At 49.8% G+C, this 21,842-nt stretch overlaps 1 protein-coding gene across 5 annotated transcripts in view; it reads right to left on the bottom strand.

Annotated features, from left to right (window-relative positions):
- LOC143374863 (neo-calmodulin) overlaps positions 1–21,842 on the bottom strand; it is a 73,526-nt gene that overhangs the window by 25,341 nt on the left and 26,343 nt on the right. Inside the window, exons 2-3 of one of the 5 annotated variants that reach the window (XM_076823408.1) lie at positions 8,162–9,078; positions 2,539–2,580 (exon numbers count right to left, since the gene is read on the bottom strand). The exons of 2 other annotated variants lie outside the window; for them this stretch is intronic. In XM_076823408.1, the coding sequence (XP_076679523.1) occupies positions 2,539–2,580; positions 8,162–8,248 (129 nt within the window). In that variant the 5' untranslated portion in view covers positions 8,249–9,078. The remainder of the gene's footprint in view (positions 1–2,538; positions 2,581–8,161; positions 9,079–21,842) is intronic. 2 more of the 5 variants (XM_076823409.1, XM_076823410.1) reach the window with 2 other exon arrangements.

The raw sequence follows: 21,842 nt of genomic DNA, 5'->3' as shown, positions 1-21,842 counted from the left end.
GAGGGAAACACTCCGGGGATCGTTTAGATTGATCCAATTGCCTCTGTATTGGGATCACGTATGCGCGCTCCTGCAGGAGCCCATCCAGATACTGCGACTCTGCTCGCGCTGTACAGGGGAATTGCCCGCTACGAGGTTCGCTGCGAAGAGTGTGGTAAGTCTTGTTACACGGGGAAACAATAGGAGAGTTATAGCCCTGAGAAGCAATTACCATAATTGCGACCTGGATTGTCCGTGCATATACCAGGGACGTCGTTACGCTTTTCGTTTTCCACGCTCCACCTAAAGGTCCCCGTGCCCCGGCGACGGCAGCTCGAAAAACCTTCGCGCTCCGACGTTCGATATACCCGGGGAAAATGTAGATAGACGAAGACTGTTAGCGCGTGAGCGATCGTTGGACGCGTGGATCTGGATAACAACCTATTGAATCGTATCTGGGGATTGACGCGTCGACGTGGATGACGGATATCCAATATATCCCCCGGAGAAAGACCGTTCCCGTCGGGCGAGTCCCCGGGAAAATCAGAGAAGCCCGAGCAACGTGGATCCCTGAATACCGATTGGGAATTCCTGCATATTCAACGGAAAGCATAACATTAACCCCGAAGAGCACCCGCGACGAAGCTCCTCGCAGTTTTCCATACGATTATCGCGGTCCGCCCGAGTCAAGAGCACGCGAGCACCTCCCGAGGGCCAATAGAGACTGAAAGCTCCTCGAAGGGAGCCCAGGCGACTGAATAAACTTATGGAGAATCGTGGCCTTGAAACGTGTCACTGCACTTAGAGGGTCTAGAAACGGCTGGATACAATTAATAATTAAAGGAACGGCCGCGACAACACCGGGCGACGAGGGTGCAGCCCGGCTATCGATCGTCGTTCTCGACCCGAACCTACCTCTTCCCCACTACATTCAAAGCCACTCGCCGCCTCTCCTATCGCTTTTATATCCGGCGACTACTTGTCAGAAGGGTGCTCCTCGTACGAGGGCCTAAGATGCCATTCACCCGGGCTTTCTTCTCTTAATCTACGACGGAGGACGGCGCATTCAGCCCGTTTGTTTCCGGAAAAAGGCTCCTCCGTCCCGAAAACGAATTCCCCCTGCGGCCACGCGATTATCCAGGCTAGCTCCAAGTGCGCCGTTCAACCGTGGCAGAGGCGAATCTACTCCTCGAAATAAGTCGCAGAATCGAGTGCATGGAACGTCCATTAGCTTCGTAACGAGACTTGCATAATATTAGCCTCGATGTCAAGGAAGATGTCAGGGGATCAATGAAGCCATTTCAACATGGTTTCACAATAAAGTTTCTTTCCTTGTTACACTGCTTACACTCTTTGGACACCTTGCGAACTCCCGAATCCCCTGTTCCCTTTGAGAACGCAGAAAAGCAGATTCCCGCGGAAAAGCGCGGCCGTCGCTCGCATTGCAGTCCAGCGACTTCGCGATAAAACGATTCCCCGTCTAAATAGCCCGCGGCTCGCGTAATTAATATGCAAAGCCGCGGGGAACCGCTGCGGCCGAAGGAAACGATGGCTGAAAGTCGGGGTGGGAATAAATTGCGGGCCGAGACCGGCTTCGTTCCCCGAGGAACGAGGAAATGAAAGAAGCCAGTTAACGCGATACGTCTCTCCCAGTCCGGATTTCTTTCCTCGACGAGCTGGATTAGAGAGCCTTTCGAGAACGATTCGAAGAGGGCCGCTCGATTATCCAGATACTCGAGCAACTTTCGGGAGTCCATTTCTGGAGATTAATGGACCACAAGTGCGCGCAAATAACAATTGATCGCGCGAGTAACGTCTCTCGCGTCGCCTGCTGTCGGCGACGCGAGGTCTGCGAAGTTTCTCGCGCGTCCTCCAAGTTCCGGCCCGTTTTCACGGGCGATTCGACCGTAACGGGCGGTTCCTGTCCCTCTGTACTTACTCTGCGTGTCGAGAAGAAGAAGAAGAAGAAGAAGAAGAAGAAGTAGGCGAAAGAGAGAAAGTAAAGAAAGGTTGATGCACCGTGTGGCCTAAGGTGAAACAGGCGGTGAATATCATGCAAGTTCTACGGGCTCGTGTAATCTGCCGGGGGTTACCATAGACGTGTCTGCGGATAGCATGCCTCATTCAACATTCCTGCGAGCTCAGAAGAGAAAGAACCGTCAGCATGCATGCACGCCGCCCGCGTAACTACTGTTGGGCATGTGTCCTCGGTCGAGACGAGGCAAATAATCGTAGACGAGCCTACTGTCCGGTAATAAAGCGCACAACTATGGTACACCGATCGACAATCTATCGGCCGCTCGGTCTGGCTCTCTCAACGCTAATGGTGTGGCGATCATTGATCGTGGTATCGCGCTAGAACAATCGATCGTCGAGTTCCTGGATGCGGAACACGGGACACTCGCCTGCTCTGCGCGATCTACGCACGGGCAATTAGTGTCTTCTCTATGGTCTAAGTGTCTAGCTATGATGTCTAGCTAAAGTAGCTAGTATATAGATGTTTATATATCACTAAGTCTCTCAGCTAGAATGTGGATTATGTCAATTCTTGGTATGTACCTGGCTCAGGCTTCTAAAGCTACTTGTACTGGCGCTGCGGGCCTGTAAACACAAGTACAGTACAGGTCACCAATCACCACAACACTGCAGTTGGAAAAGTACAAATAGAGATATGGTATAGTAGGCTATAAGATAGAGAGAAAAAGAGAGACATAGAGAGAGATAGAGAGATAGAGCGGATGGTTTAACAAATAACACGTAACAGTATCGAGCGTAGGGTGAGAGGGTGATAGAGTCTATGGCTTTGGGTAATCTGCGAGGACACGGAAGGTACGCGAGTGTACCTCGCTCGAGTATAGTTAGATGCGATAGCTAGACAGGGAGGAAGAACGTTGCTGTTACTGTACAATTGCTGGTACAAGTGGCCCAAGCAGGAGGAGTCTTTTCCACCGTGGAGACATCGTACCTGCAACCGCTGAATCTGGGCGTCAAATCGTCTTTTGACTCGAGTTTTTAGCTTCCCATCGAAAAGACTCCCCGTGCCGGCGGAGACGGTAGGTACGCGAACTGAGCTCGTGGAGTTTGTCACACATCCGTAAATACAGCGTATCGACAGCGGTGCACACCGAACATATAGGACAGCATAGCGTGAGTACTCAAGTGTTGGACAGTTACGAGGCCAGTTTTCGTGTCACTCGCAGTGTAGCTCGGTTCTTTGTACAACGAAAGCATTGAGGAGAAGCGAAGAGACGGTAATCTCGTGGCGAAGTAGAAAGGAATGGTTCGTGTTGATTTTCCGCGATACTTGTGCGACTGCGGTCCATCCACGAGGAACGCGCGTCATCCGCATGAATCTCAAACTCTTCGAGGTGTCACTCTCGTTTCTTCCCCGTGGCTTTCTTAATGCGCACCAGGGCGCTTCATGCATTTTCGTGACACCCTGATCGTTTATCCCACTCGCCCCCAATTATCAGTTATTCTGTACTTGCTTCGAGATGGTGTGCTTGGCACTTGTTCGGTAACTTTAACTTCATTCATGGAACCCATAATTTATCAGTTGCGATGATCCTTCGACTGCACTTTCGATGGATCGCCGACTTTCTCACGTATGCGAGAAGTTCGTAGGTGTGTTTCCGAAGCACCCTCGCCGCGAATGAATTAATTGAACGTTCATGGAATGTAATTCACCAACCTGATCCTCTGCAGTGAAAAGGGGATCGTTTTTCGTTGCACTCGTCTCCCCAGGTATACGATCAAACGGCCACGCGGATGGATTTGAAAAGCGCGGATTATACTCGCCTTTCAGCATTAACTGAAGCCAGTAGCGACAAGCATTGCCGATCAAAGAGCAATTACTCGAATCTCTGTTCAAGTTGCTCGATCAAAAGTCTCGATAGAAAGGGGCTCGGCGTTCCTCTTGGTAAAGAGAAACGCTTGAAAGGGACGGTTTAAGAACGACCCTGGCTAGATTCTATGATCGTTACGTAATTGTTATTCGCGGAGGTTCCCGCAGAAGTCGAAGGCATTGATTGCTAATTAAGATTGAAAGGGGACACGTCTTTTGATGAATGAAAATTCTATGGTCATACAGATAATCTACAGAATTACACTCGCAGATATGGATTAACTACCTGCGCTTATAATTGAACGTTTATCTCTTCCGAAATTAAGGTTTCATCAAAGGAGAAGTGTATTTCACACACGTTTCGTTAACTGCAGGTAGGTACCATACACTTAGCACGCACATCACAATTCTTATATGTACTTAAGGGGGGAATCCTACTCTTTGGACTAAAAACGTAGCGAAATTTTAGATTTTTTTTTTAAGAAACTAGCGCTTCGAATAATCTGAAATGTGGACCATGTTCTGAAGCATCTTTGAAAAAGTTGTAGTTTTTTTTTTATTAATTTTTAACCATAAATATAGGAGTTATGCATGATCGACCATCACGCGCGCCGTTGTCCGCTGGAGTGCACGATATTTCTGTAACCACTGAATCGATTAGCTTCAAATTTGGCCTGTATGTCCAACAAACATTACTTTACACTTTGATGAACCAGGATACCGATAAGTTATATGCTTTTTTGATTGCATAAGAAAATTGGCGCAAAATTGTATAGCAAAAGTTAAAGTTTCAGACCTTTTAATTTGAAAACTCTCTACACTCCTCAACAAATTTTTATATTTTTTTTCTGGCTCATCAAATTATGACTACACATGTATACAGTGAAACGCTATTTTATTTTTCTGTTTTAGATTACCAGGAAGATAAATATCATGCACACCAGCGGACAACAAATGTTTGCGCGGCGTGTTGGTCGATCATGTATAACTCCTATATTTGTTATTAAAAAATAATAAAAAAAACACTATTGCTTCCTCGAAGATGCATGAAAATATGGTCCAATTTTCAGATGAATCAAATCGCTAGTTTCTAAAAAAAAAATCCCCAATTTTGCTATGTTTTTCGCACAAAGAATAGGATTCCCCCCATGAAGCGTGTAAAACACCCGCTGATAGCTACCGAGAGTTGACGCAATAATTTTCAATGCTGCCTCCTTCGCAAAAACGCGCAAGAAATCGAGCGAGTCGAACGAACGCGTTTTCACGGTCAATTATTCGCTCGTTACGCCGTGTAAGCGTAACGTTACGTTCCACGTTTCATACCTTTTTGCCCCTTCGGCCGTTTTCGAAGCGAGTCAGCGCGATTAATTGATCCGCGATACCGGGTCGACTACGAGAGCTCAAAGTGAAACATTCCCGTGTAATTACACCATTTACCATCGAAACGCGATCGAAGATTTCACCGTCCTCTCGAGCGCCACTCCCAATGCTTCACGAGCTGCAGGTGCGCCCCGATTCGAGCTTTACGCCCCCGAAATGCTCCGGTGACTTGTGCGACGGTTTCTTGAAAAAATCGAGCAGCCACGGGGAAAAATCTGGTCCGATTGCGAGTACGCCGGGCGTTTTCCGAAACATAAAGCTCGCCGGCGGGGAAAGATCGACGGTACACCGTCGCGGCCATCGATTTCCGATAGCACTTACTCGACTCCGCGAGATTCTAGCTGGTCGAGTCTACGGGGCGAGCTTTCCAACTCGCTTTATAACATGTTTCAATTCGACCCGGCGAGCAAGATTTTCCCGAAGTGAAAGAAAGCGCCGCTGAAACTTCTAACTCTATTCTCCTCCACGCTCCACGGGAAACATATTATTCCATTGGCATCATTTGCGTCAGAGGCTCGCGAACGTTCGCCATTTAACGGGGGGTGGCTTTCGACTTTCGGTTGTCCGCGAGAACCCCGTCTGCGAAACCTTGAATCCCCCGAACGCGACGAAAGAAAAGGCGTCGACGGTCGCTTCTGCTGCCCGACCAGCTCGGAACCAGCCGCGAGCCCATGGGATCGTTAAAATTCCAGTCACTTGTAAACGTGCGCTAATTGGATGCTCGCTGTGGGAGGTACGCGATGGGCACGCTGAAAATTTCCAGCGAAAATTCGCAAAACAATTACGCAACTCGGGAGCAATTTGCCACGCGGTACGTGCCGCGTTCGACGCGCGAATGATGGCGAATAAACGCGAATTATCCGTCACGGTGCGCTGCCAGACAATGTGATCGTCACTGAGTGTACCGTTTTCTACTCAGTGCTTCGAAATACGTAGTACAACCCACGAAAAGGTGATTCCACATGAAAAAGTAACTCGAAATTCTGGAATAAACGCGGAGCGTTTTTATTCATAAAAGTAACTTCAAAAATCGCGTCATTATACTTCGATCATTGTCTTACTGTCAGTGTCAAGTTTGCTTAAGTCAAGTTGGTTTAAAAAAAAAGAAGCTTCGTATGAATAATAATTTGTGCGAGTATTTCGACTTACTGCTGCACCTGGAAATACCTTCGTTGGAGTTGCATTACCTTTTTCTCCGCACCCGCACTCGCATCCCCGAATCCCTCGTATAATTTTACTCCGGCATCGCGGTGGAGGTAACTTTCGCTTTGGAGACCGGCGCGTCAGACCCTCCTGGGCGAGAAAATATGTGTAACGCGCGTACGGAGTTCCAGGAGCCCGATAACCGAGGAGGACGGTAACTTACTGGAAGCGGAACGGCCTGGTTAACGCAAACGGGACGCGATAAAATGGTAGACGAGATTCGAGATACCCCAGCCTGGTTTACACGTAGTTGAAGGCTCTCGAAATCGCTGTTTTCCAGCCAAAGTGTACAGGGCGTAGTGTTATTAGCGGGCGCAACTCAAGGGGTAAAATAATTGAACGAAACAAAACCTAACACTGCTAAAACAATTTTTTACACGCCCTAAACTGATTCCACATAAAGCGAAACAAGCCCCGAGCATAAAACGAAGAGAAAGAATGAAAGAGGAAGCTCTGAAAGAATAAGAGAGCAGGTGAAACGACCGTAGCCTGGGAACTTTAGTGGCAGTGCGCTGAATTCAGCCCTAAAATTTTGCCTACTAATCGCGAACAGCCCTGTATAATCCGACGGCAGTCGTGCCGCGAGTAATGCCCTCGTGAAAGAATATTCTCATGCGCCGTTGGGAGGAACGTGAATCCTCGATAAAAGATCCGTTACTGGCGGCGGGCTTCTTCGCAGAGATAAGAGCCGTATCCTTATCGCCCAGGAACGTTCCCTCGCGCTACGACTTGGCGAACGACGAGCACGAGGACGCCCCGAGCGGAAATTCTACTTTCAACTTGCCCGATAATTGCTTGGCATCGCCCGGCAGGCCCTCGATGGCCTCTTAATTAAAACAGATGCAGCGGTAAAGGGCGCGGAAAAAGAGCAGCCGCATTCCGTCGACGTGGGAGAATCGAACAACGGAATCGGGAAAGTTCGTCGTCCGGTAGAGGCGGATTTAATTTCCGGTCCAAGGTGGGACACAGCCACCTAACGAACTTTCTTATCGTCCCTCCGGCTGGCTCTGGCTCTAACCAGCGGCTGAACTTTGAACGATTACCCGCAAACCGCCGTTCGGCCCCATCTACAATCAAGAGTAGGTATAGTATACCACGATCTCTGATAGAGAACGTTGGATACACGAAAATTTGCTGTAATTCATTAAGGGAGGCAGGGAAAACGACAACGCGGAAGAAACCCGGGGTAGTTGCATTAAACGACGCACGTTTAACGCGCGGTTGCATTCATTAGTATGCACCCTGTGGTTCGAACCCTCTTGCCTCACGACCCTCTTCCGGTCTTCCAGGTGTCTCTGATGTCGCCCCTTGCACCGTGAATTGCATTCGCGTAATCTGCCTCTCCGTGCACGCGAGTAACGAGATTCATGCGGACGCTTGGCGGTTTAAGTATTCAAAGTTTCCTCGGTTATGTGCTTTCTAAATCGTGCAATTGCACCGTGATTGGTCAGAGGGAACGGGGGTTATTCTCTCGAGAATTTTGCGTGTTTCCTTCGTTGCCGCGACCATCCCTACGAACCGCGAGGGTTGTGTAAAAAGGGGCACGTGTTATGGGCTGGTATTATCGTAGGAGCTGTTCTACGAGATAATAGTCGAGGAGGTACAAAAACTTTGGTGCTCCTCTGTCTCGCGTGTGCGTCCACTGTTCAATGGAAGGAGAGAAAGAACTCTGAGTCGCCCTGTGTGTTATTAATTAGAACCAGTGATATCCACTGTCAACAGGGAACTATTTAAGTGGATTCACGTCGATGTTACCTTGCTCCTATTTCGCGGCGCGAAGTCCTCCTTGCTGGCCTTCCGTCGCTTGTCCTTAAGGATCATTCTCGCCGCGGCGAACGCCATTCTGCCGGCAGTTTCGCTGGCTTCCCTCGGCGATTAAAGAAGACAAGGAGCACGGGACGATCGACCGCGCACAATAAACCACAGCCGGGCACCGGATCCTCGGTTAACAGCGATGCTTAATCGACGAAAGAACTGGATTCTTATTGCTTCTCGATCACACACGTTTTGCTCGTTGCCGGTCGCGTGTATAAAGGTTGTATACGTGGATTGGAAATTGGCGGCTCTACGTTTTGTACTACACGATATCTACGACTCCTCTTTACCGTATTATCACTTTGACTATGACTAGGGTTACGCCGTCTCCTCGGGCCGCCGCTCTTATGCTTGACTATTCCACTGGGCGGCCGGTGCCTCGCTCCTTAGCGAAGAGACGTGATCGCTGAACACTATCGATTACGATATTTTTTTAGGGTAAACACAGCCAGGGGTTACGCGCGCGATTGACTAGATTCCGTTCCTTTCTCTGGCTCGTTATCGAGGGGCCTTTATCGCGGCGAGATTGGCGCCGAGCGACGACTCGCGTCGCCGTTTCCCTCTCCGTTTCCGATTGCTTCTCGTGAGTAGCTCGACGACGGGCTCTCGCGGAAGCTCGACGAGAACATTTGCCTGTCGCGATGTCACCGTCACCACCGGCGGATCCTTCCTTCGCGAGCCGGACCCCTTTGATAGGTGCAACGTTAACGAGCCGCCTCTCGACTTTCTCGCCCCGAGTTTCTGTTGCGTGTGCCGTGCGCGCCGACCGACTACATTCCAGGCGACACGGGCCGCAGCAGATGAGTCCTCATGGCTCGATCGATCGGTCGTTGGTTGCTCCAATTATGGCCATGGATCTAGAAAGAAACAGCCCGGTTTACGGACCCGGAATCCCACCATCTTTATCGCGTTGTCGCGATATCGATCCGCCGTGCTCGAGCAACAATGTTCCCAGCCGAAAGAATGAGCCGCGCCGCCTGCTAGTGGCTGAATAATTGACAACGCGTGCCCCATCCTGAGGGGTCACTTCGCGTGGCAACTCCCACGCGATCCTCGGTCTAAAATTATCGCGAGGCATTCCTAAAAATGGGCGCTAACTTTCCTCTTTGATTTGTTGCCAGTGTGATAAGCCATAGCTCCGCTCCTGCCGCGCTGTAGGAGAATTCTTAAGTAATCGCCAGGCTAAAGTTATCACGAGTCGCCGCTAAAAATGGCAACTAACTTTTACCTTGATTTGTTTGCCAGTGCAGACACGTGCAACGCTAGTCCGCCGTCTAGACAGGGTCTGCTGAATTAACGGGCGTTCGCTTTTACGATACGCTTCTCCGGGTTACGCTCGATGTTGTTCTGTGTTCGCGCGGAGAAAGGGCTCCACTCGCGTTGAAGTGGAGGGAAACGCAGAAAACTCCGTGGAAATGAGTTCTGGAGAGTAGTCGACGAGCCTTATTGAGAACGGTGGGACGGCGAGTAGAAGGGGCCGCATTTGTGTCTGGCATCGGCCGCGGAACTTTCACAATTAAATTTGCTCGTCTAACACCTCGACAGATCTCGCGGAAGAGTGAACATTGTCAAGAGCGAAGCCTCTTTACATTCTACATTTATAGAATATAGAGGGGGGAGAATTCGAGGGATGAAACGTGTCTGAATCTGTCAGAATCGGTACAACCTTTGAGGTACATGCTGCAACTGCTCGACTAACTAATAGTAAGCTACACCCCTGGAGAGTACTCACAGTGGACACGCGCAGGGGTAACTTTGAAACCAACCTGCTGCCGCTATGTGACACACTTAATACGTTCCTTAAATTAATCCTAACCCTTCTTATGAAGCGAGGGTCGCAACTCCTCTCGAGATCTCGGAAGACCCTAGCACAAATCCATCCACGTTTTCCGTTATCACTGTTTTTAAGATAATTCCAGAGAGAAGCCTCGAGTTCCATGAAAATCTCCCGGAGCTACAACCCCCACACAGAATAATTCAATTTGCACGGTAATAGCGCGGTACCGCGCCCGGTTTAGCTCGGCACCGGCTGCAATTCGCGGAAAAATCGCGCCCGTCCTCCGTCAGCCAGCTTCCCAGAGCGTTCGCCGACGGATAACGAACTTCCCTCCGTCGCTGGATCTCGGAAGTGACGGACGAGGCCGTGTTACGCGGCAGATTGTAACGATTCCGGGAGCGGGCCAAGTTAAATCGCCTCGCCCACGCAATTAGACGCAGACCTCGTTGCCGTAATTCGCGTTTCGCTCTAACGAGACGCGAGAATCCCGCGATAAGCTCGCGTCACGGGTCAGGACGTGTGACGGGAACGGGGGAGGAAGTTTAAATCGATGCAGCGGACCGTGTTATTCGCGCCTAATGCAGGACCCAGAGGACGACGCGCCTATTCAGGACGTCCGATGGAACTGAATTTACGGCGCATAGACGATCCGATGCCCGTGAAGATCCGGCGAAACCTGGGGTAACGATAATACATCATCGCTCTGCCAAAATTTCACGGAGAACGTTTGGAGAGATTGAATGGAATATGGAAATTTTAAGGTAAAGACTCAGCGACTCTCAGAGTCCTCCCCTCCTATCCGAGTACCTGCTTTGGCTACGATAAGGCACTCCACCGTGAAAGTTGAACAGTTAGACCCGAAGCTAAATGAATAAACGTATCGCTACGACACTTGATTCTCTTTTAGTCAGCCTTAAATGCACGAGAGGCGTTTCGCGATCGCTGAACGACCCACTTAGCAGTTTAAAAAGCGTGCGCGTGATAATCCGCCAGCCAATGGGACCGAATTGGGTTTAGATAACAAAGCAGAAGCCACGAAATGGCGTTTTACGACTGCGGCACGGCGGGGAAACGTAAAAGCCACGTTAAAAATGCTATCTGACGGCGGTGTTGTTACAGGTTGCCTTCCGAGGCGTGGCCGTGCACGTACGTCTGGATCTACTTAATCGATTCCGCCTAGGGAAACAGCCGACCTACTGATTCCCCATTCGAATACCTCCAACGGAACGACACGCTGAATTTTTCCGGAGCGACCGAAACGCGCACGGAGAAGTTCCTTAATTTCTAGTCACGGTCTCTCGGTTCCTGTGTAACGGTTGAATAAATTATGCCCCCGTTATCGATCCGCCGTTTGTAATCTAAAATCAGACACGCGCGAAGGTGTTTCCGCGAATGCTATCTGGGCTCGATATCTATCGCCAATGACACACCTACGCCGAGCTGTGCACGCCTTTTTTTCTGCGAATAATTTCGGCGCTGTAGTTTCAATACACTACGTCCCTTATTCGGGGCCACACATGTTTCCCTTTGTGCGCAGCCGGCCAAAGAAAAAGGGTGAACGATTTAACCCTTCTCCGATAGCAGGGTGATGACAGCGATAGTTCGAATGACAGAGTAATAACGTCGATAAGAGCGGGCCATTGAAAGTCCAATAGGATCTCTCCAGGGCCAGGTTCATTGAAAAATTGCAATTCCTGGCCGGCCAGGTCTCGCAGCCTCCCTCCGCAGAAGCGAGCGGATTTAATCGGATGCGTGGTCGATCGATCCAACAACCATTCCACCCTCGAAATTAAAATATCGGATATCATCCTCTTACTCTGCCGCGGGTGCATGGCAACGAATCCTATCGCGTGACAATATTTCCTTCTGGTCCATTGCAGGCCTGCCTATCCCGAAATCGTGTCTAGAGCCTGTTTCGTTCCGTCGGGCCAGCGAAACGATACGATAAATGCGGTCGGCCAGCCGCGAAATCGGATCGTCGATAACAAATTCTCGGAGGAAACCGTCCTGGAGGAATTCGAGGGGATTACTTGGATTTTAGCTCCCGCTCTCGACGACGAAAACCTCGCCCCCGTTTAAAGCAACGACGTGTCCGAAACGGAAAGATTAATCTACCCTCTGGCCTACTTCGTGGCGAATAAAACAATCGTGTTCGGTAAAAAAAAAAAAAAAAAACACGTGGACCTTGATATCAATGACCAACAATCGAGTTTTTGCCCCGAGTCATTCGAATTACGAACTGTGAAAGCATTGGGAATATTCAAAGAAGGTGCAAGCGTCACAGGTGTGTTACGATTCCTGGAATCATCTTCAGAACGACTTTTTCATAGTTTAATCTTTAATCAAAGGGTATTGGATAATGATGGAATTTTGAAGCATTCCAAGTCCGCAACCGGCTTTACAATGACACGTCCAGGTTTGACGATCTTCCAAGTGATTCAAACTTGTTCAAAGTATCCCGCATCTCACTGGCCATGGTTGCGTCAGCCTCTAAGTAAAAATAGCCGCGCATCAATGCGATCCTAACGAGAACGTACCCGCGTGTTATCCCTGTCCCGTCGGGACAGGCAGAATTCGCAATCAATTGTTACCCCTGTCACGATTCCCTCGTTTCGACACTGCCGGTCGTCTGTGGCGCGGCCTCACCTCCGGCGGAAGCTCAAAACTCGATTAAACGACTGCTGATGCGACGTCTCGACGTCGAGCGCGATGCCACCGGAAACTGGATTAACGTCGCTTTGTATCGGTCTCGCGTGCGTTCGAGGACGAACGTCGGGGCTAGACAAAAGCGACAGGGGAGTAATGGGAAGGAACGACGGAGGGGAAAAAATAACACGGGGAAAGACAAAGGGGGGGCGCGAATGGTGGCCGAGATAGGATGGGTGTGGCTTTGAACAAACCGCCAGCGACGTTCCCGATGTGTCGCGTTTGCACGGAAGATCGTCATGTCCATTATCCGTCGCGTAAAAAGCAGCGACGGGCTTCGAAGGCCTTCGAGTCGCTCCTAACGTGCGATGGAAACTTTGAATCACTTCGAGCACCGTTCAAGTTTCATAGATTCTTTAAAAATTGACGGAGACTTGGAACTATCTACGCGTCCTTTATTTTAGCTGCGGTAAGGTATAGAGAAGATTCTAGCTAACGCGTGAATGATTAACCACAGAAGTGTCTGGTCTGAAAAGGCCCCAAAGGTTCCACTGCTACTTGGCTGGATGTTCGATTGGCGTGATGTCGACGCAACAACGACGAAGCAGCGTGACGAGCATGTATGCACGCTGCTGGTATGCGGAGAAACCGAGTCACTGGGCTATCGATGGCGTGGCTGGTTGTTTAGGTTAACAGCCCCCAGTCACGCACGACAGAACCAACGAATGGGACGAGCTATATGGTCCTGGACACACTACCCGCCCGCTCGTCCTTCCCTTTAGCTCTCTTTATCGCTCGCTTTCTGCGTGCCCCAATGGCCAGCACTGTGTCCTCGGCTTCGACCCGCGAGCTTGTGCCTCGAACGTGTGCAAAGTGTCCGCACGTTGCGTGAAAATCGCCCGTTCGGGCGATACTTAACTTTGTCACCCTCTGAAAGCTAGCTGGGGCTGATTGAAGAGCCATTTCCAACTGTTCCTCGAGGCGAAACTCTATCTTAACTAGCCGGAGCTTTAGTAGCTCGTGAATAGCTTCAAAATCTTCTATTTGAAGGAATTGCTTGCGTATGCGTGGCGAGATCGAAGAGTATCAACGATGGTTGCACAGTAGATACCACGAAGACAAATATTCTCTTGTTTTAGCAAGGCTCGTGCCAAGAATCGCGGTCCACATTGACACGAAACAGGCACTCGTGAAGATATGTCTAGCCATTCCTTTCTTAAGTCCACCGAGCTGCCTGATCAGACTTTTAAGTGAACTATAAGACAGATTCATTAATGAACTAACGACTGAGTTCGCCAACGCATTCTAATAGGTGCTAGTAGGACATACAATAGCAACACCCGCTGCTAAGCTGCAGCCTGTCGTGTGACTCTCGCGTCCATAATTATCCGATAAATTCGCAACGTTGTTTCGATAGACACCCCCCGTTCCCCAGCGACGAGATTGCTCGATAACGCCTCGAACCTGTGAATTTATTACGTAAGCTTTAAACAGAGTCCCCCGTTCCTCGTCAAGTATATAACCAGCGAAAAGGGGCGCAAGAGACAAATTCCCGCTCGCTCGCACGAGAAAATTGCGATTTCGAGAGGAAATCGAGGTCCCCCGTCTCCTCCGCTCGGAACTTCCCGGGAAGCTCGTTATCAATAATGAGCGAAACACCGGCAGATCGGGCCCGTTCGACGAAAACGATAAATTAGGAACGAGCTCCCTGCGCCCCGGAATCGATTAACGCGAATGTTTCATTAAATCCGTCTTCCTGCTTCCTGGAACACGTACAGGCGTATCGCCACCACGACATAGGCTGGCTTCTGGGTATTTCAGCGGAGAATTTGCATCCCACAGAGGGACGGACGAAACTTTTATCCGCGCACAGCTTTTATTCGTTGTTTCTACGAATCAGAATAACAGGGTCGTTTGATGCCACCAACGAACGATTCAGCATTTCTAACTGAATTCCCCGTTTGAAGAACCTTTTCCAACCACACAGTCCTCAATTCTGATTGCAACTGTCATCCTCCGCGAGCGAGGAGTGTCTAAAATAGCGAAGGATACATTCAGAGTTCCCGTGTCCCGGTCAGGGGTTTACAGTTCACAGAGAACATCTAGGTAGACTTCATTAGAGCGTCCGAAAGTATCGAGAGGGGGTGTGTCAAATAGACATCGAGCCGACTGTATCAACCCTGCTGCATCCGCCAATGATACCACCACTAGCGGCAGGCTTGAACAATTAATAACTACTCAGTCGACTTGCAGAGCAACGGGAGCCTGGCGGCGGCTCGAGAGGAATCTTTCCGAAAATCGCGTCTTCCGTGCGTCCTGGTCCATCTTTGTTACTCCCGCGGGAACTTGGTGTGGAGGGTAGTATTGATCACTCCCATGCTGCGCCCACCTCCACCCCCTACGTCCTCCGACCTCTGTTTTCCATCCTCCGTTCTGCATCCTCCGTCCTTTATCCTGCACCCTCCACCCTGCCACCAACTTTTCATCTTTCGTCCATTCCTTGTTTAACCCCCTCCCCCGAGGTCTTCATCGATAAGCGCTCAGAAGCGTGTCGCGATATAGGGCATCTCGCGAGATTATCATCGATCTACCGCCGCATTTCTCCGCAAATTGACGGCCCGGCTGTCCCCGCTGACGTCCAACGTCCGGCAGCTCTCGCTTACAGGAATCAGAGGAATTAACGCGCGGTACTTGCATGCGACTCGGTGTTCCCGAGCAGCGACGTTAATCGTCTGCCGGCAAAGGGAGCGCTTTCTCTGGTAAAAAAAAATCTGGTAATCCCAGCCTGAATGGGCCGTGGGGCCGGGGATCCAGGAGCTTCGCGCTTTTTGTTCCGCGCGCGTGCCGAATCCCCTTTTCCCAGCGAAAACTTTTCACGTACCGCCGCGACAGGATTCCCTCTGCCACCGCGAAACTACCCGGCAGCCCCCGAACACCGAATATGAGACCGAGGATCGAGGATTAGCGGCTCCGCAGCGACAAAAGACTGTCCCTCGCGCGGAATCGATACACCCCCCCTCGCTGAATATCGCCTGGCATCCGCAGTCCGGCCGCGAGATTTACGAGGTGGATGCACAGCTTGCGGCGAGTAAGCGCGAAAAATATTCCTGAATCGCGCCCGAGCTCTTATGCATCGTTTCGCGCAAGAATTAACCAGAAGCCCCGACGTTCCATTAACTCGATCCACCGACGCGCTCAGACAGGGACGAGGTATTCGTGGCACGCCGAGGGGGATGATTTATAGGGGATCGTCAGCGAGGACGGATCCAGGGGAAGCGTTTCGCCGCTGACGACACTGGATCGTCGCCAGACCCCTCGCCAATCCCCGGGACGCAAAATTTCCTTGTTACGTATTAAGTGAATCTTACGTGCATGTTGGGAGCGGATTCTAGGGCTTGTCGCGTGTGCCACGGGCAGGAAAACGACGGAACAAATTCGCCGACGTGGGAACCCCTGACGTCACGGGATCTTAGGACACCACGTGCACAATGAAAAGGCGATTTGCGAGCGAAGGGTGGAGCGTTACGCAGGGGTGATTCCGCGGAAGACAGTCTGCACCTGTTGCCGTTGTCAATAAACCTGCCCTGAGCGAAATTTCTTATTGTCTATGGCTCTCGGGCTGCGCCTGAGCAGCGACCCTTCTTTTCACGGCTGCAGACAATGTAACGTTTCATCATCTATTCAGGAGAAACGTTAACGAAGCGGGCCCACCAACTGGCGCGCTATCAAAACTATGTTTAACGACCGAACGCTTTGAGCAAACGGACCAACGCCTGCCTTCCCGGTTCCTGGGGGGAGCAATTAACTGACTATCCCGCGACATGACACCGTTGGTATTCTACTGGATCGTTAAAGCAGCGGTTGTGGAACAGAAACGCAGGTCTATTCCGAAAATTTTGAAAGAAAGTTCTGAACTTTGTCGGAGCTTCAGGTACTGCAGAAGAAGGGTAGTTTTTTAACGAATTCAAACTGAATACCACAAGCTCTAGGTCCCGTCAAGTTATTCAACGCTTTGGGGGTTATACTGAAGGCGAGAAACCACCCCTTTTATACCTGCTTATTCTTCTCACCTCTTTTCTTATTTGAAGAAAGTCTGAAGTCCGCTTCACGCAATAAGAATTCACATGTCCCCCGAATTCCGCGATTGGCAAGAGCATGCCTTCAGCGAATAGCTTTTCAATTTTCCATTCGAGCAGCGCCAGGACGAACGGTCGGGGCTCGTTATTACGGGGGGTGGCACGTCCGGGAGAAGAAGAGCGGCAGCTCGAATTTGGGGCAACGTCTTCGACTGGTCGAGCAGGAATCTCGCGGGCGGTTACACGCTCCGCGACCGCTTATCGAAACACGGGGGTTTTACACCGAAATCGGCGTGTGTGCACGCTGTGTGCGTGCGCGTGCGTACGGGTGCGCGCGCTAGGTATCCAGGTTCACGTCCTACTTACGATATCGAGCTGCAGGAGGGCAGGGCACGGCGCGAAACTCGTTCCTCTCATTGACTATTTATCTGCGAACACTCCAACGGCCGCTCATTCTCGCCCCCTCGTTCAACATCGAGATGAAGAGTGTCTGAGCGGCCGTGAGCAACAGATTACGCTGTGGACAGGCGTCCGGGATTGATTGCGATAATGAGAACGTGTTTATCCGCTCGAGTGCCCTGATTCCCCACTGGAATGTCCAGAAAGTAGCTGCTGAAGGAGGTACAGGGGAAAAAACGTGAGAAATTAGCAGCACGCACGGGCTCCCATCAACCCTTAACTACACTAGTCAAATCTGGAAACACACAACTACACCTCTGGGGGTAGTTTTCTGGACCAAACTTTGATAAGAGTTTTAACTGGACTGAAATTTAAAACGTTGGGGTACGTTTGTACCCCGCTAGGGTAGCTAAGGGTTAACATTTTAATAATTATTCTCTTAACGACTGGCACACCTCACATCGAGGCTCCTACCTGACAGGGAATCCTTACCGAAGGAGAGACAGTTGAACACCGGCCAAGTGAAACTGTACAGTCATTCTCGTTACAGAAAGAGATCCTGTGATCGACTCCAACAAGATGGAAAGGGTCATGAACATGGAAATGGTAGCTCTGGACAGAGTCGATCGTTTCCAAGACCCAGTGGCCCATCAGTATAAAGCACAACGATACTCTAGACCCGAAAATATCGCTCCTTTCTATCGTCCCTTCGCCCACGTTCGAACTTTTTCAAGTAACCCCCAATCCACATCCCCTAACACGCTTCCAGTGCCAGAAACTGGGAGACTCTCTCGAATTACGTTCCCCATCGTATCGATCCCTATCAGAGCGAAAAGCTGAGTAGCTCCTCGCGTGACCAAGCGGCCACTAGCGTTTCCGCGCGACGCGGAAGCGGAAGAATCGCGGGAGGAGCCTGGCTATTGAAGACGGTGCAGACACGGGGCGGAAATGCGGCCAGGAAACGAAGGTAAAAGCGACAGGGAGATGCATCGCGAGGAGGCACGATTGTCCCTGAGTATCGACGGAATAAATCCAGACTATTTAAAGCGGGCCTGGCTACTTCCACGAGATGTGGAATCACCTTAAATGCCGATGGTGCGACGAGGCCGCCCGTTTGTCGTCGCGCGACAACCCTCGCGCTGTCCCTCGAGAGAAGCGGAGGAATCCTCTGAAATCGTACGTCAGTTACGCGGGAATATCGACGTATTCATGAGCCACAGCCGTGCCTGCTCCCCTGAAGCGTGAAAGGAACTCCATCCCCTCGTCTATCGCGGCGCGATTAAATCCAGCAAAGGCAGAGTATTGAAAAAAGTGCGACTTTGATAGCAGCGAATTGTGTTACTAAAAACGTCAATTGTGTCTGTAGGAACCTTCCTCGAGGACGTCAGGACCGACGTCCTGTGTTTTTCAAGGAAATTCGTTGTGGGAAATTCGATCTTCCGTATAAACTGTTTCAGGATCACTGTCTCTCCTTTCCCCCGCAGGAGGAAGTCATTCGAATTTTACAGCTGAGCTGTTCGTTGGCGAGAGTCGGGGACGTTTCAGGAATTGCTCAGGGAAATATCAATGATACATATTTGTCAGGTGGACTCTGGAAATGTTTCTGCGAGAGCTCGTCGCCTATATTCTCGAAAATAACAGGACTTCCTGGAAGTGTGACGTCAGGGCTTGTTCCAAGCCCAATTTCAGCTTCGTCAATAATTTATTCCAGTTTCCCTTCGTCGATGAACTTCCTCGAAGATCGTTTCTGGAAATAGAATCGAGGCGACAAGGGTGCAACGACTCTGGTGCTTCTTATTCCCATGCACGATGGTAGATAGAGACAAGGTAGCTCGACTGTCCGAGGCACCTAGAAACAGCGTTATCGCGAGACGCGTGGGAGGTCAGCGTTTCGGAAAAAAATTCCGGCTCACGCGACCGTCAGTCGAGGCCAATCACCTAATTTCGTGTGTTTTGCATTAGGGTCGAGTACCTTAGGGCGCGATCAATGGCCCTCGTTTATTTCTCCCGTCGGTACGTTACGATCTTCTGATGCGTATCTACCCCCGTCGATAATTAAACCTCGGGTCTCCAGAAAGTTGATATTGACTCGAGATTGCAATGGCCATCGCGTGTGATTTCGACGGGACGAAGATTTAAAAGGCGCGAGACGTATGTGCGAAAGATTTCCCACGTTTCAGTGAAGAAAATTCAATTTTGTGTTTGCTGAGTGGGCAGGTGTAATCTGGAGGGAAGTGTTAGCTCGTTAACGAGGGTAATCGGCGAATTAAGGAACATTGTTTCAGGCACGCGTGGCCTAACGACCATCGGCACGCAACACTCGTATTAATTGCTATAATTCGATGGACCAGGCAACAGGTTTTGCTGATTAGAGGCCGGTGTGTGGTTTTTGGGATGCGTTCCCCGACATTGAAACAGAGACGCGATCGTTACCGTGATTGCCGGGTGAAAACTTCGCGGACGGGCTAAGTCGCATGCCATACGACGAGATAAGGTAATGCCCAAAGCCATTTTATAAGTTCACCGGGCTTCCATAATCCGGTTATCGATTCAATATGCTAAACGACGGTGGGCGTATCTCCGACGTGCACGTTCTAACGCAACATGGTTACTGGTACGCTCGATTCATAGTTTCGTGAACGTAACTCATTGACATTCCCTTCTGCTTGCGAACGTTGCACGAAAAAAAAAGAATAGGTGCCAGGAATTACCAGAAATCTGCCACTGCGGCTCTTAAATCCGAAACCACGACGTCTGACCAACCAACTCGGTCGTGCCATGAAATCTCATATTAATTACAAGCAGGAATATCCAGACTTAAATTCTGAATACTTAAAACAGATAAGCTTCTTTTAAAGCTGAAGTATTTTAATTTCAATCCAGCATAGAAACTACGTGCATTGCAATCCAATACGACTGTCATGCAAAGGAAGATTAAGGAAATTAACTGCAATTCCATTTCCCTAATATTCTTCCCCGAAATTCTCGCAGCGTCCCCTGCATCGAAGCCTGAACGTTTCATTGGCCATTCTGTCACGAATTTCATAGCCACGAGTGAAAAGGATCGACCGAGATACCTTATCAATTCTCGTCCACTCGCGGTTTATCGTGTCTGTCCAGGAACGTCTGTATTCCCTTGATTACGCTTGTCGCGCGTCTGCGAGCCGGACGCATTGTATCGAGGTAGCATTCCTACCAATTAAAATGGACCTCGCTGAGCTAGTTCGCTCCCGAGCGTCGTTTTCAGCGTCGATTATCAAACACCTACCGCTGCACTGGCAACAAATCAGCATTAACAAAGGAAAGCTCTCGTTCCGGCGAGCAAGCGGAGAGTCAATCGTGGCTGGGCATCGTAAAACGTTGAACGCGCGGAATGCTTAAAAGCGAGTCGATTAAACGGCTCTCGGCTATTATTTTACACGAACGAGACAGGCGGCGCGAACTCTCGTTACCGAGGCCCGAGGAATTCGACGTTTTGCGAGCAGAAATGCCCGCCGTCTGGGAACACCGTTGCTGAAATATTTCAGCGATTCCATTGAACGCTACGGTGCCATTGGTTCGCTTTAATCGGGCTGTCTAAAAGTGGAGAACGAGCACAGTGGAAATTCAATTATGTTAATTAATAGATGGATGCAATTATTCCCCTGTGTGTGATACTTTCGATGCCAGCGATCGTGGCTGTTTGGTACCATGCATTCTTGCTAATTTCACGGACCACTACTTTCATATTCAACGGTAGAATGGTCGATTATTCAGTTGATTCAATTATTCGGGTGAAAGAAGTTTACATAATCGAAGGTCTACTGTACTTGTAGAATCGATCAAAGTGAAGCTCGTTTCTTTTTTTCATTGATATTGAACGTTAATTCTGGGCCAAGGAAACTCTCCTCGTATACTGTCACCTTTTTTTTTTTGTCTCCTCTTCTCGCTGGAATTGTTAAACGTGGAATGCATCGTACGCTTGTGCAATGCGGAGCAAGTTAATGCCAAGCGACTCGAGCATTTCCTTGGCCAGCTCGAAGAAACGTGGGTGCACGCATTCGTCCGTGATTGGGACGCACGTGGTCATCTTCACCCTCCTCGAAGGGGTAACTTGACCTTCCCCAAGACGCCGCGTGTACGCGCGATGGAAATATCTCACTGGCCGACGTACGCGTGTACGAGAATGTTCCTGGAAATTTCGGTGCCCGGTCTCCTCCAGACCATCATTTATTACCGCGCTCGAAACTGAGAAATTAATTCCATGCGCGGTGCGCGAGGCGGAAAAAGGAAGTAACAGCTTGGCGACAAATTACGATCCCTTCAGAGAACACTTTTGCTAATACACGGAATGATTAATGACCCCGTAATTAAGGGGCAATTCTACGTAGGATCGTGCACGCTTCTCGACGGTCTTAAATTATGAATATATATATATGCTGCATATAGGAAAATCGAGCACGTCATGTGTGTATCACGTGCAACACTCGTGCGACAAGGATCGGGGACAAGTGTGAGACTTTTTTATGCACGTTTTGGAGAATCTACTTGATACAATTGTCCTGTGGATTCGATTTATCTATTCACTTTATAACAGAATCAAATTTCTTTCAGAAATTGTGTACTGAGAATCAAGTTTAAGGATAATCCTATCGTTAAAAGTCACAAGGGACTTGTCAATAAAGTATCTCTAGGATACCATTCAAAAATCTTACAAAAAATTCAGTGATACTAGTCAAGGAAC

Source organism: Andrena cerasifolii, chromosome 11 (genome assembly GCF_050908995.1).
Source record: "Andrena cerasifolii isolate SP2316 chromosome 11, iyAndCera1_principal, whole genome shotgun sequence".
In the NCBI taxonomy this organism is placed as follows: domain Eukaryota; kingdom Metazoa; phylum Arthropoda; class Insecta; order Hymenoptera; family Andrenidae; genus Andrena; species Andrena cerasifolii.
Note: the sequence above shows the minus strand (reverse complement) of the source record. Positions and strands in the feature narration are given on the sequence as shown.